The following is a 15,690-nucleotide window of genomic DNA, read 5'->3' on the forward strand; positions in this document are numbered from 1 at the left end:
TCACTACTTTTTTATTTATTACACAATAAGGTGAAAAGCTGTAGAGCTGTATGGTGCTGTGAGATTATGTAAATATACTTATGTGTTTGTGTGGCTGGATACACAATGCACTATGACTAAGCAGTCCTGAGATCAGATCTTTAATTTGGACACCACATGAAATAAAATAAAATAAAAAATGTCCAACATTTCTGGAATTTCATTCCACACATGAACATGCATAGCAACACATTTTCAACAACATATTTTTCTCCTGCATTTAAGGACCTTGAATTGACAAAAACATCTCTTCCATACAGGAACCCCCTGTCTTAACAGTACTAGTGAAGGTTTGTCCGCAGTCAACTTCTTAGAGGGCTCTAACGAACAACCATAGTCACTCCTTTGTGATACTGCCTTAAAATGATTTATCTTCATAAAAGTATTGCCTTAAAAGCAACGATTTACAAAAAAAAGGTTGACAAATCAGCAAACACACATACAGGTATATTAATGGGTCTTGCACAAGCAAAACATTTTCAAGTTTAAATAAACAACGTGAACTAGAAGTCACAAAAGTAGAGAAAATCTTTTTTAATCATAATATCAAGTATTCACTATCATTCCCAAACCAAAGATATGTTACCAGTATTCATGTTGTAAAAATATAGCAAACCTGTTGTCTTTCTGTGTGAAAGGACTACAGACCATCTGTAATCTGATCTGTGCCATGTGTTGTTCAATTATATTTTCCATTCTGAATAACTTATTTGTTTGTGGGACTTGATGATGTTACAAAGATATTTTATAGAAACCTCATTACATGAGTATTTAATACTGGAAACATACTTAAAATAAATAAATACATCACAAAAAGCGAAAAAAAATACACACAAATACTCTTTCAACAAACATGTTTTTTTTCCATTAATTTTTTTTACTTATTGAATGGGAGATGCTTCTGTTGATTGTCCGTCAGCTGTTCTTCATGTAAACCAGTGGAGGGGGGAGGGGTCACAAGTCAGTGCTTTAAAAAAGTTATTTCACATGTTCAGCCGTGTGAGACGAGCAGTAGAACTTCTTGTGCGTAATAAAATTTGACAGGTTGTTGAATTGTATGTCACAGGGGCGACAGTACTTCACATTGCCTGCAGAAATCGATCCATTTGCACCTCTCTTGACACCTGGGGCCACCTCCTCTGTCTTGGACATCAGGAGAGGGGACAAGCTCTTTTTGGGATGGACGGGGCTCTCTGGGTCAGACGTAGAAGAAGGCTCTTCTCGAGGTGGTGAGCTGTCTGGCTTCCCGACGTCCATGGGTTTTTCCTCCGTTTTATGGTAGCCGTTCACGTCGAGGGTCTTGCTCTTGTTTTTCGGCAGAGGGTTTGGGATTTGGTCGGGGACGGGTTGATCTTTCTCCCCTTCGCTGCCTTCATTTGGACTCTTCCTGTGCTCTCGTTGATCGTTAGGCATCATCAGCATCCCAGTGGCATAGTCTGCAGCTTTGATTTCGTAATAGGGCCATATCTGTTCCTCTCGACGCATCTTCTTAATCATTCCTGGATACCCACCGGTGGATATGAATGTGTCCTTCGTCTCTTCCTTCACTGGGACGTTGTCGTCAGATGGCGCTCCAGATTTTACAGGATGGACAAGTGCATTCTGAGTTGTGATGTCAGGAGAACTGTTTTTTTTGTACGTCTCAATGCTCTTAGTGCTGATGTCTGGATTGCAACTTTCCTTTTTAATGTCTAGCAACAGTTTGCTGTCTACAGAGGTACCGGGACAGGAGTTTTGTTTATGGGCAAGATAGTCCTCCACTTTATTGAAGCTGATCTTGCAAACTGCGCACTCGTGGTAATCCAGGAGACTCGGTGGGGACTGCGAGAGCTTGTTAAACTGTGGCAAGCATTTCTTACTTAGATCTATTGGCACATCAAGCTCCTCCCTGGCAAGAGCATTGCACTTAGAGACCAGTGCAGATTTAGTGACTGTGAGGGACGCTTCCGGGTGTTTAGGAACCATATTGTGATAGATGTTGTATCTCATATGGAACTGATCCCTGAAAGACTCCATTGCTTGCTGAGTGATACAAGGGTTGCCCATTGTGGGGATGCCCAGGAAAGGTGGTGGTGGCATCGTTGGCATGTGGTCCTGGTCAGGTGTGGTCATTTCGTAAGCCTTTCTCCTCTTCCGTGCCCGCACTGACTTCTGGGCCGCAGGGCCTTTAAGTGCATTGGCACGCTTCATAGGCGGGTCATGCCGGGTGGCGCAGTAGTACTGCTTATGTACCATAAATGTCTCGTTTCGGCTAAATGTGATGTTGCAGGCTGCACACGTGGTCCCGCTGGGGTCCAGCTCGTTCTGTACAGGAGATATTTTGGGGCTTTTCAAGTCTGCCTGAATGCAATTGGGTCTCTCCTCCGCACCTGTTGGAGTTGAGGCCTTTTTAGCTTGAGGGGAGAGGTCATCTGGCAGCTTGCCCCCAACTTGGAAAGGGTCAAACATGGATGTGGGCAAACGAGTGGGATCCACTTGGTGACCTTTGAGCTCAGATGGATGGGTGCTTAACATACCGACCAGACTGCTCCCATTCCTCGGGCTCCCAGCATCCGAGACTTGATCCAGAAGGTTGCTGTATTCATGCGGTTTTGTGACCTGCTGCCAGCGGCTGTTGCAGTAGTGCTTCTTGTGGACCAGGTAGTTGTCCAGGTTGCCGAAGGTGATGTTGCACTCGAAGCACGTCGCTCCCTTTGGCACAAGGTTGCTGTATACCATCGGAGGGTAGTTGCTGCCTCCGTGGCGCAACCTACGATGGACAAGCTCTGACATTTTTGCCAGGATCTCAGAGGCCTGCGGTGCTGCAGTGATGTCTTGTGGGAAAGGGACATGTGGGACGAAGGGGCCCATGGGGAAGGCAGGGGTAATGTTGGGCTGGACGGGGGAGGATGCCTGTCGGGGACTGGAAGGCTCTGACTTCACCTTAGTGTAGGAGAAACTAGCTTGGTTTCCTGAGTTGGTCTCAGTCTTCATGGTGGATAGTTCTCGCTCTGTGCATCCAATGTCCACACCGGTGTTGGTCTCTTTGTTTTGGCCCGGACTCTGACGGGCATCTCTTCTGACTAGATACTCCGGTTTGTGGCCGGCCCGTGGGCTCCCTGTGCTGCCGCCGCCGCCGCCGGGGGAGACTCGGGTGTCTCCCTCTCTGGGAGTTTTGCCGCCCCCGTGGCCATGCAGGTCCTGGTGCCTGGCGAGCTCGGTGGCGGTCTGGAAGCAGAAGCTGCAGTGGTCACACCGGAGGCCCACCTGTGACAGGTGGGACAGGATGTGCTGCTGGAGGCTCATGAGAGTGTCTGCTGTATGATTGCAGATTGTGCATTTCAGGACAGCGCTGGTGGACACAGGGTCTTCTGTCCGGGTACCTAAAAACATAAGAGAGCACATATTTAACTCATGGCCAGTGATCAGTTTATTTAGTCTAAATTCTACTACCGTATCTATTCTGTTATTGTCTTTAACAATTATGCAGATTATTTTCTGCAAACAGTTCTATTACTGCGCCAGACCTTTCTGACTTTCATGCTAAGTACTGTTAGTGCTTTCTCAATACACTGACTCATTATTCGATATTGAGTTGAGAGTGTCTCAATGAATATAAAGGTGATATTAAAAGTATTGATGTTATTGTTATTATTGTATAATTTTGACTTGTGTACCCATACTCTAACCTGTATTTGTCTGAGACTTACTGTTGTGTGTGAGCAAGTGCATCTCCAAGGCATGGGCACCGCTGAAGCTCATGTTGCATTGTGGGAAGGGGCAGACGCGAGGGGTGACATGGCTGCCGTTCTTGCTGTTCCTCTCCGCCACCATGGTGTCCACTTCCCTCAGGCGCCCACTGCAGTAGTACATGAGGTGAGCCTGCAGGTTTCTCTCACTGCGGAACCAGATCCCACACGCCTTGCAGGGGAAGATGTCCTCTGCAGGGATGGGGAAAGGGTCATGAGTGGACACAATCAGTATACTTAAATATTTGTTTAATTCACACACTAATGTGGACTTGATATTGCATCAGCAAACAGAGCACTTGTGTTGCTCCGTCTTTTGTGATGTTCCAGGGGACATTTTGGGCATGGAGCCAAAGCGGCCATCTTTAATTTAGCGCTGTAGCAGCATGTGAAAACCAAGGTGACCTGACCCCGACAGACCCTCATCAAAGACTGACGGTGAGCTTTGTGTAAATCACATTAGCGTCATTACGATTAGGAAAGACATAAAACACAAAATCAGCGAGTGTAAATATTTAATTTCGGCAGAGATTGAAGGTCAGTTGGAAGCCCTCCGTAACTCCCTTATCCTCGCCAAACACGCACGTCCGAGCTGAGATGGCTCGGCGACACGGATTTCCCCGCTTTTAAACTCCCACCACCCCACATGAGTGCTAGTCTCTATGACATCCCGAGTTAATCACAGGAGTCTCCGATGTGTCTGCGCAGCCGATAGCGAACTCACTGTTCACAATGGCGTTGGGCAGGATGGAGGCCATGGCGGCCTGCTGGGGAAGGAGCTGGATGGAGTCCAGCAGGCGTGCGGGGTACATCCCCTCGCTGGCTAGGGCCTGCAGCTGTGAGGAGACATCTATGGTAGAGGCATGCAGCGTCTCTCGCTCCATCAGTGGCTTGACTGTAGTGCACCAGAGCTGGCCACCTGAGAAAGAAAGATTTGATTTTGTCAGACATCTAGCATGTTATTATTATTATTATTATTATTATTGTATGTGACATTGGATGGTCCTGATTGGGTGTTGCGTTGATTTGCTTCTGGAGTCCGATTTGAAAATTAGAAGTGCAACAAGTTCTTTTTCTGTGTGCATTTTTTTATCTAAAAGCATAATGATTTGTCTATACAGCTCATTTCTTTCATTTTTTTTTCAGGCAAATGTACATGATGTGAACCAAAGAATAAGATGCACAGATACAATACAATATTATTCATTTGATACATTAACTAACCCCATCTTTTCATTCTGCCTTTAGAATAGCATCATTGTTTTACAGTTCTAAAACCCTTTTATTTGTTGCCCTCAAAAGCTACACTGATCACTTTTTTTTATTTACAAGACATCCAGCCAAAAGAGTGACAACTGCTTCTAAGACACAATTACTTCACACAATGTGACAGCACTAAATTATAAAGCAATGTGTTTCGAAACCTTCATGTAAGGATCACACAATTCAATTTATTTAACTAGTTTATGTTTTCATGGCTTTACGGCCACATATTTGTGCTTTTCATAATCGCGATCATAAGAGCGTACATAGGCCTGTTTACGTACTAGAACACTATGTATCCTTTGAAGCTCTGTCAAGCCAGACAAAAAGACCTGTTCCACTACAGTGTGACAGTATGTTTACTCCATCCTGAAATGGCCATCTTGGATAAAAGTCCAGCATTTTATCTGAGCGTGAAGCTGCGGATGAAACATTCCGCTGCAGTCCTAAAGAACAAACTCATTAGAGGGGCTAAAGGAAGGAGGAAAGCTTTGTGCCGAAGATAACATTTATCTCTTTACATGACAGGCACTCCGTCTGCTCTTCATCTTCCATTGAGGGGATTAAAGTTTTTAATATGACTATTTACAAAAGTCTGGCTGGCGCGATAACAGCCAAGCCATGATACACTGGCACTGAACGCTCGAATTAGGACATTGTTTAATTGGCGAGTTGGACAATGAAAATAAGGTTCACTTATGACTTTTAAAAAAGGTGTTAAGAGACTGTCAGTTTGTCAAAAGGATGAAAGTATGGTTATGGGGGCTCTGATGAGCTTTCTGAGAATGAAATTGAATGGACATACAGTATATGGAAGGGGTACCAACCCTCTGACACTGGGGGAAAAAAAATACTTTTAATTGTCCGATAGCTATCTATGGAGTTCTGTACAACTCTCAACATTACTTATTTTGTTGAGGGCCGCCACAAAAACGAATATATTCTCCCCGAAATGAATATATCCAAATTATTGTGTTGCATTTGCATTTAGTCTATTAGAAAACAGGCATTTATCTCATTTTCTGTTCTTGTAACAAGGCTATTTAAATCCTGGCAATGGACCAAGAGCAATTGGCTCAAAAAAGTGTTTGCTTTGGCAAGGCACACTGCAGAGAAGACAAAGAAATGAGTAAACAAAAAAGAATCCCCCTCTCTCTCTCTCTCTCTCTCTCGCCTTTTCCGCTTTGTCTCTCTCATTCTCTCTCCATCTCTCTCCCACCTTCTCTTTCTCTCTCTCTCTCGTTCTCTTCCTCATGCCCTCTCTCCTTTCTCTCTCTCTCTCTGTGAATCATAGCAAATATTTGGATCAGTCAACGAGTTTCTGACTCAACAGAGCAGAAAAGAAATCACAGAGTTGGAGATTTTCACCCCCCTAACAAAAGACCACAAAGTGGAAAATGACGAGGGAGGACAGAAAAAAAAAAAAGAAAGAAAAGCTGAGCTAAAACTTTACTTTTGGGAACATTTCCCTGGGAGAGACACTACCCTAACAAGAGAATAGAATACTCAAACTGTGTGCAGACCCCATTTGCCATAAACCCTGTGTGGTCCACAGAAGGTCTCGTCTCTTGTCTAAGTTCACAAGCCTCCACAAGATGGCAGCCTCAACAATGTTTACAGCCGACACCATTATGAAAGCGTGAGCCCCAATCGGTACAGTGACAGTCCTGTGATGTGGTAACTTGCCAAGAGCTCATTCGATGAACAGACTACGAGTGACACTGGTGAATAGTGTACAATGTATTCACCAGTGTAATCAATCCAAGCCACCTAACACACCAAAGCGGTGACGAAATTGTTAGCAATTTGAGAGATTTTATTATTGTTCTCGGCTGTATTTTTTATTCAAAATAGGGAACAACCAAAAGACTTGAAAAAATCAAAATACTTGAATAATATAAATAATAGGACCATCACCATATACTTTTACAGTTGTAATACATAAATCACTGTATCAATACTGTATCAATACAAATATCAATTGCAAATTTGCACCTTGTGATACAAAATGTGCACCTACGCTGATGTGAAGGTACAATGCTACTGCTTCATGAAATATCTGCTGATAATTACTGGGGCCTAGGATAGATACAGAGTGCCACATTCCAGCAATCATGTGCATTTGTGATTCTGAGTGATTATGTCTTTAAGTAGACTTTAAGCCTCTTAGTATTATTGATCCTCCAGCTACCTTTCTCAACCTGATGGATCTGTTACACAATACACAAAATCAGAGACCAGCAGTTTGCATTACAGAATGAATACACGCACACTGACATAGAAACAGACACACACACACACACACACACACACACACACACACACACACACACACACTCACTTTTGTGGACCCTTCCTGCAAGATAAGCAGTGTTTAATCAGAGGAGAATGGCTGTGGGGGTGCTAGCACTCTGCACATATTTGAAAAAGCTTCTTTAAATAAATGTTTTTTTTTCTCCACACATACACTAAATGCTCCCCACCTGCAGATTGAATACCTTTCCCTTTCCACCATATGTGTCTTTTTTCTTGTCTCAGTGACCGGGCATGAGTCCTTTGCTTTACACGTGGGCATTTTCATTAAAAAGAGTAGAGCCATATAATGCCATGTTTAAGCTATCTCGCTCCCATATGGGGACGGCCAAGTAAGGAGGTGCTTTTCTATAATCATTTTGGAATAAATCCAAGCGTCCCATCGGTGATAAAATCTTAACTTTGCAATATGGATGAGCATGAGTGGCAGTCTAATTTAGTAATGCAATAAAACGACACATAATGATACAGTACATTATTAAATTATAATACCACTCACTTTGATATTTCTAAGCAATGAGAGCCTGGAACAGCCTCTCAGTAAATGTAAAATTTTCTAGATCATTACATCATGCATATGTATATATTTTTTGTTTTATATATATATATATATATATATATATATATATATATATGCATAGATTTTTCTCACATTGTTTTTTAAAGTGTATTTCAGTCTGCACAATAAGCTTTTCTATTATAGTGAATCATTTCTTGTTTTTTTCTACTTGCAGGTTTACGATACATTTTAAACATTACTTTGTAAACTACTTCCTATTAAATGTATTTTGGTCATGTTCAATTCTATTCCTTAATAAATATAAACATGAGAAATCTGATCGCATTTGACTACAAACACGCAGCATTTCCTGCCCCCCTCCTCTGCTCTTAGCAGCTCTTAATACCCCTTGCCCGATCCAAATCTACCCCTCTAGCTGGTCAGAGCTCTCCCGACCCGAGCAATGCGAGCCGATGCGCTTCTGCTGTGGCGCCGTGCCCGACTCTGAGGTGGCCCACGTGAGTGGCACGACCCCTTCCCTCCGACAGCTGCCCTCGTTGGCGAGCTGCTGCGCCCGCCCCAGGTAACAGTGGCATGCCATCTGCCCTGCACCTGTGCCCTCATTCATCCCTGCACCCGGCCCCACATCAAACAGACGGAGAGAGTGGTGGCATCACTCCACGCTCTCTCACTCTCTCTGTCTGTGCTTGCGCCAGCCACCGCCGCAGTGCCTGAGTGTGTGTGTGTGTGTGTGTGTGTGTACAGGTTTAACAGAGAGAGAAGATGGGTAGTGTCTGTGAAGGGGAATGAATGCGGTGGGTGTGTGTGGGGGGGTTGTATGAAAGAATGTGTGTGTATGAAATAACGATTGTGTGTGTGAGAGAGAGAGAGAGAGGGAGAGAGAAAGAGCTTTAGTCCACCAGTTACCAGCTGCCTGTGTGTAGGAGTATTTGTGAAAGATAGAGACTATGTACGTGAGAATGAAGAGAGAGAAAGAGAGAAAGAAAGCTTGAAGAGAGATCATGTCTCTGTGTGTGTGTGTGTTTGTGTGTGTATGTAGAGTTGGGGAGTAACTAGTTACATGTAACGGAGTTACATAATTGAATTACAAAATAAATGTAATTGTAATTCGTTACTGAGAAAAAATATGTAATTAAAGTACAGTTAATAATCAAAATGTTGGTCATTACAAAGGGGTTGTATCGGAACTATTCTGATGATGATAAACTATTCTTTTCGGTAAAAAGCTTTAAAGCATGTAGAATATACATTAATTCATTCTGTTGCATGGCATACTTTCTCAGTCTAGACAGGCTTCATTCATTTGGCAGTGCGCTTACATTTTAAGCACTGCTTTTGATTGGTCCTTTTGTTTGAATTTGCACTGCCTCTCGTCTGCCAATCGAAAAGTTTGTAATTTACCCTAGTCCTTTGTAACCTATTACATTTCAAAGGTAACCTTTCTAATCCTGTGTGTATGTAAGTTCAAGAGGAAGTTTCACACACAAATACAAAGCCACATGGTGGATTCAGTGTCCACCATGTGTGAATATGTATGCTTGTGTTTGCCCGCCCTCTATTCTCTAACAATCAGGGCCGAACAAGACCAACATCTCCCATACCGTACCGGCATGTACAATTTAGCTAAATTTTTCTAGGAACAAGTGCACTCCCATTGATCATATTGAAATACTTCATAAAAAAATGACAGCACTGCCAAAAAAAAGCCTGCATCCAATTTTCTAAATTTGGCTTCAAACAAGAAAAAAAATTTGAAACGAGAGAGACAGAAAAAAAGAGAGATAGAGAGCAAAAGAGAGAGAGAGAGAAAGTGAGAGAGAGAGAAAAAATGAATCACCTCCTGACAGCCAGTGATGCGCATAACCAGCTGCTGTCAGTCTACAGCACTTTCCTGGGCGGCTGAACTAAGCTCCTTAGAGGAGACACTTCCCTGCTCCTGAGTCTGCCCCTACCGGGGCCTCACTCCACTCCACTCCACTCCACTGTCCCCACAGCTCTCTCTAATACACTTCCACCGCCCCACCCCGCACCGCACCGCACCCCACTCAATCAACTTCTCTCCTCAGGTCCGTGTCACGTGCGCTGTGTGACCTCTAGAGTCAAGTGCAGAGAAACGGAGAGGTCATCACGCGTCAGTTGCAGAGAGAATGTTGGGTGATTTCTGTTTCCAAGTGTGGAACTGGGAGCTGAGAGAGAGGTGTGTTTGAATGCTGAGGGAGACCGTGGACGGAGAGTTTAGGGGATGTTCGGTGTGGACAGGACTGTGGACAGGATGTTTGGGGGGTGTTAGTCAGGGAGTCTATGGAGGGCAATGTCCGTTGTTTGGGGGATGTCCAGTAGCGAACCACCACTGTAGTGATCTTACGAGGAAGAGAAGAGGGAAAATCAATCGGCAGCAACAAAAAAAGCGAAAGCGATTCCTACACACACTGGCGATGGAGTGCCCCCACCTCTCCACTCCCCTTTTGCACTGGAACAGAGCTCCCCTCCTACAGACCTCGAGCAGCTCAAGAAAGGCGAAGATTTGTCACTTTCCTCAACCCCCATTATCATCTCCAAGCCGACGCCGCCCCCTCGCAACCCCCCCTCCGCACACACCCCAAAGCCCCAGGAGCTTTCCCCCTAATGGAAAGCACTGTCTCCCCACTTAACACGGCCGTCCAGACGCTGCTCCCGATACAGGCCCCGGCTGTTTATGAAATGATGGAATTTGGCTGTTTTTCTTCCTTCCCTCCTCCTCCCTCTCTCTCTCTCTTTCTCTCTCTTTCTCTGTGCGTGGAATGTTATCAGCGGGCGAACAATCCTGCCCATGGTTTCACCCTCACGGGCTAGCTGCGCTGCTCATTAGCCTGGTGCATATTTAATCCAGAAGTTTCTTATCAAGTGTGACACCTGCATCTCTGAATGGCACTCTCCCTGTGCATTTGGCATGTATTTGGGTGAGCAGACTCCAAGGTGCTTTGTGGAGATTAAGAGAGAGAGAGAGAGAGAGAGAGAGAGAGAGAGAGAGAGAGAGAGAAAAGGAGGAAGAGAGAGGGTGATAGAGAGAATGAGAGAGAGAATGAATGCTTATTTTATCATTTAGCAAGTTTGGACGGAATCCAAGGAGTTTTTGTCTTGTTGTTGTAATTAGAAAGCCTTTTAAGCGATAACAGCTGCTGAGGAATATGAATATGGAAACGTCAGTACAGCCTAACCCCCCCCTCTACCCATCTCCCCAATCCCCTCACCATCCCGTCCATGACAAAAACACCTCACTCTCCTTAAATGCTAATTTTCACACGGCCGTCGCGCTGCTGTGTTGTGGGAAGCTTGAAAGCACCCAAACAATTGCTGAATTTTTTAAAGCACCCCCAAAACCACTCCACCCCACCCCCCATACACACCTCCTTTTGACTGGCATACGTGAAACATTCCAAATCATGAAACACTTCTGACAGACCAGCACCCCCCCCACATCCTCTTCCTCCTTCACTGTCACCACAAACACCATTACTGAAGCTTTCATTTGCATACAGGGTTGCGCAATTAAGCCACTCGTCGAACGCCGCACGTTTTCCCTCTCAGCTGGGTCCCTGTACGATGCTGTCAGCGGTTGAATTTTTTTTTTTTTTAAAAACAGAGCAATGGCAGGCTCGCATTACCGCACCTTGTCATTTGAAAAGATGGTGTTTTTTCTCTCCCTCTCCCTCCCTCACTCCCTCCCTCTCTCTCTCTCTCTCTCTCCCTCTCTGTTTTATAGTAGTGATGAGGCCAGTGGGACTCTGGGGGGATGCATAATCATCCTGGCTAATCAGCAGCTGCTCCTGCTCAGGCATCTCCCATCTCCCATCTCCCATCTCCCATCGCCCATCTTCCCTGCACTCGTCTGGGTGGCTCCTTGTCCTCTATCCGGCGAGAAAAAGAGGGGGGAGAGAAAAGGAGAAGCTCCTCAATGACGAGACAGCATTGGGGAGAGAGGGGGGTGGGAGGTGCGTGGCCTGCCGAGGGATAATGCCACATGATTGACACACCATGCAAATGTGTGTGATTATCTGGGCGCACAGATCTGCTGTCGTCACACCCTGGGATGGGAGCGAGGTCTCCTGCCCCGAGCCGTGGCCGTCTTTGGCGCTCCAGGGCATTCAGATGATGATGAAGATGGTCAGGATGATGATGATGACGACAATGATGATGATGGTGGTGGTGACGGGGCTAAGGCTCTTTGGTTGGCAGCTGGGGGAGTGATCATGCTGAGCTGAAAGGGGGTCAGACATTGTCCCCTGATCTTAGTCAGTCCTGAGAGAGGTGGGGGCTCCTTTTTGGGGGGGGGGGGAAGGAAAGGAGGAGAAAGGATGTTTTTCTGTCATTCTCTCTCACACTCTGTGTCTCTTTTATCTTTGGGACAGCTACACCATGACTTAGCCCCTGTCTTCAGAGAGAAAGGGATAGAAAGAAAAGAGAGGATGAAGAGGGAGAGATAGAGAGGGGGAGAACGTGAGAAGGAGGAGGAGAGATACGCCACACAAAAATGAGTTTCTCTAGGGAGGGAGGATTATACACCTCGGCACTGGTACCTTCCAGCTCCATTCCCCCAACACCGATGTGAAAACTCAATTAAACTTTGTCTCCACTGAATTCAACTGCAGTGTGTGCATGTATGTTTGTTTGTGTGTGTGTGTGTGTGTGTGTGTGTGTGTGTGTGTGTGTGTGTGTGTGTGTGTGTGTGTGTGTGTGTGTCAAACAACCCTCCCTCTGGAGTCATGCTAATAAAGCAACCTTACACCGCCTAGGACCCTCGATCCCTCTTTATACAATCAGTGTTTTTTTGTTCTCCTTTTTTCAGTTGAAAAAACAAATACGTATCTTCAGGGCACAGCAGAAAAGTTTTGTTTCTTGGAAAGGAGGCTGTGAAAAAAAACAGAGTTATGCTAGGACAAAGTTTTTTTGATGACTCCATTGTTGTAGGATACACCCTGTTCACCCCACAGGTTATTGTCTTCAACTGGAGGCCGGTGCATTCCACACAGTCGAGACTCTACCCAGTCCAGCATGCACCTTTAACCCCCCAAAACACAATTTTCATCTAAAACACAGCAAGAAGATAATCAATAATTTAGTGCTTCATGGCTTGCAGCTCCATTACCTTCTGAAACAGTTCTTGTACTTTTTTTCCCCAGCAGTTTATACTGGATGGTGCAAGTCCAGCTCAACCAGAGTTAACCTTAATCTAGCGGGGGAAACTACTGAAGATAAGCCACCAGCAATCCTTCTTCCTGTTGTAAGCCCAGCATTTCTTTTTTCCTCTTCCTCTCTCTCTCTCTCTCTCTCTATTTCTCTCTTTGTCCCCAGATTCACCTTGCTGGAGATGTGCAGCGTTCCATTAGGCTTCATCACCGCCAGAAACTCCCACTGAGCTGTCAAGTAGCCGTCCGTCAATCAAAAGATGAGAGGAGAGAGATAGTGAGGGAGTAAGTGAGTGAGCAATAGAGGGAGACAGAAAGAGAGAGGAGACCGAGAGAGAGAGAGAGAAAGAGAGGGTGAAATAGAGAGAGAAACTGACACAGAGATCATAAATGTGATTTTTTTCCACGCCAGACGAGACTCTTCCATCTAATGACCACAATTTCATACCCCCATCCCCTTCTACTAACCTCCCCACAACACACACACACCACCCCCACCCCCTCCCGACCTGGTCTGCCACAGCCCCCTGAGCAGTACAAGTGTGCCGTCTTAAGCCACATCGCCTCCTGATCCAAACATCCACCATGATCAAACTCGGATTTATGACGCCTCACCACTCCCGACAACATCCAGTGGCTTTAATAATCTCGTATATTTCTTCCCTCTTGCTTGACATTTCCAGTCTTGACAGTCACTCAAGATAAGCCCAAAGCTCCCTGACAGCATGGAGAGCACATAGAAAACACATGCTTAAGAGTTTTACTGTCTTCTCTCTCTCTTACTCTCCTTCACTTGCTCTCCTCCTTCTCCCTCTCTCTCTCTCTCTCTCTCTCTCTCTCCAAATGCCCCAGAAGGGAACCAAACCGCTTACTGACTTCTTTTTTTTTTTCCCTTCTTCCCCGAACCACAATTTCATAATATTTGGCAAATCTTTGTCACTACATTCTGCACTAATCTGTACAGTCCTTCGATTCCCAAATCCAACCCTCGAAAGCTTTTTTTTCCTCGATGTAAAAAAAAAAAAAAAAAAGTAAAAAGATACCGGCCCACAGTTTGCTGTTTCGATTACAGCTCCAGCTCATCGCTCGGTTCTGAGAGCCTCGCCCAGCTGCGTTCTCGGCGTTCCCCCCTGATATCCTCCCGCCTCGTCCCAATCAATTACCAATGTGAACCCGATTCATTAAGGGCTCTCCATTGAGAGCCGTTCAGTTCGCCCGGCGTTGTGCTTTAATTAAAGCTAATCTGCGCCACGCGCAAAGGGGCTCTGCTGCCGCTGCCGTCGCGACTAGGAGACTCCTTCAGGGCACGGGACTGTTTGAATACGCTGATAATGAACCTCGACATTTGTTAAGATGTTCGTTTATTCTTCTGTCTCCGTTCACTTTGCCGTCTGCACCGAGATAGCTGATAATAGCTGGAATTTTTTTTTGTGTGTGGTTACGAGTTCGCCTTTAAGCTTTATTTAATACCGGATAATGCTGGAGAAATGTTCGCAGTTGAACTTGAGACGGTAAATAGATAAATCTGTTAAGCCTCAGTCAGGGGACTGAGGGGGAAATGTCACTCTTGCAGACAGGAAGTCGGAGAGGAGTTCTGTCCTCCGATCGCAGGAAACGGCTGAACAAATAGAGGCCCTGAAATCTGACATCACAGCAGCCCATTTCAAAGCAGTGAAGGTCAGAGGTGTCAAATCACATGAACTCCAGCAAACTAAAAGTAGCAGGTACATAACAACTGCTCCATTTAGCATGACAGACAGACAGACACACAAAAACACAATGTCAGGATCACAGCTACATACCAACAGCTGTACGGGCTGAATTTGACCCTTTGACCTCGTCAAAGTGAATGTAATGCATGGTAATGCTAAACCTGAACTTGAGCTGCCCCAATTAATTTCCCTGGTGCCTCACCTATTCCCATCCTCTTCTATTCTAGGTTTTCACTCCAGAAGATATTTGTAACAACAAACTTCGCATCTCCTTTATATTCACTTTGGGGGAAAAAGAGGCAAGGACAAAACAACAAAATGAAAAAAATCTACCTTTGCTGTAAACGATGCAGTTGTTCTTGTTGTCCTCGGCTGCCAGCCAACTCAGCTCTAAGAGCCATCTGGGACCCGCACTCAGCACTACAGGGACCTGTCAAAACGCACACACACACACACACACACACATGCACACACACACACACACACACACACACACACACAGATGCACACACACACACACACACACACACACACACACACACACAGATGCACACACACACACACACAGATGCACACACACACACACACAGAGAAAAACAGCATGGTTAGAAATCCATTCCATCTATAAATAAGAATCACAATGGGGAGGCAAAAAGGGCTTAGTCTTACTTAATTTTGATTTGAGATTTATTGGAGGAAATGTATAATTTGCAGTTGCATGTTTATTCTTAGTGAACGTTCTCCCAGTGGAACAACTGACCCTTGACCTTGTTCTACTGAGACAGCTGGAGGAACACTTTTTTTAAAGGAAAAGGCAAAGCGAGCAGAATAATTCCCCGTTGGCAGGGGCTGGTTTGCCCAGAGAGAGGAGTGCTTTTGTAGAGAGGACAGAAAGAGATGACAAGGGTTACAGTCATTGGGTGGGTGACTGTACATGACTGTACTGTGAG

The 15,690-nt window shown here is 45.1% G+C and overlaps 1 protein-coding gene across 1 annotated transcript in view; it reads right to left on the reverse strand.

The window, feature by feature from the left end:
- Positions 1–124: 124 nt before the first annotated feature.
- zfpm2b (zinc finger protein, FOG family member 2b) overlaps positions 125–15,690 on the reverse strand; it is a 41,474-nt gene continuing 25,908 nt past the window's right edge. Inside the window, exons 5-8 of the mRNA XM_031586230.2 lie at positions 15,074–15,170; positions 4,492–4,686; positions 3,729–3,959; positions 125–3,401 (exon numbers count right to left, since the gene is read on the reverse strand). Of these exons, the coding sequence (XP_031442090.1) occupies positions 1,018–3,401; positions 3,729–3,959; positions 4,492–4,686; positions 15,074–15,170 (2,907 nt within the window). The 3' untranslated portion in view covers positions 125–1,017. The remainder of the gene's footprint in view (positions 3,402–3,728; positions 3,960–4,491; positions 4,687–15,073; positions 15,171–15,690) is intronic.

This window comes from Clupea harengus, chromosome 19, assembly GCF_900700415.2.
Source record: "Clupea harengus chromosome 19, Ch_v2.0.2, whole genome shotgun sequence".
Classification (NCBI taxonomy): domain Eukaryota; kingdom Metazoa; phylum Chordata; class Actinopteri; order Clupeiformes; family Clupeidae; genus Clupea; species Clupea harengus.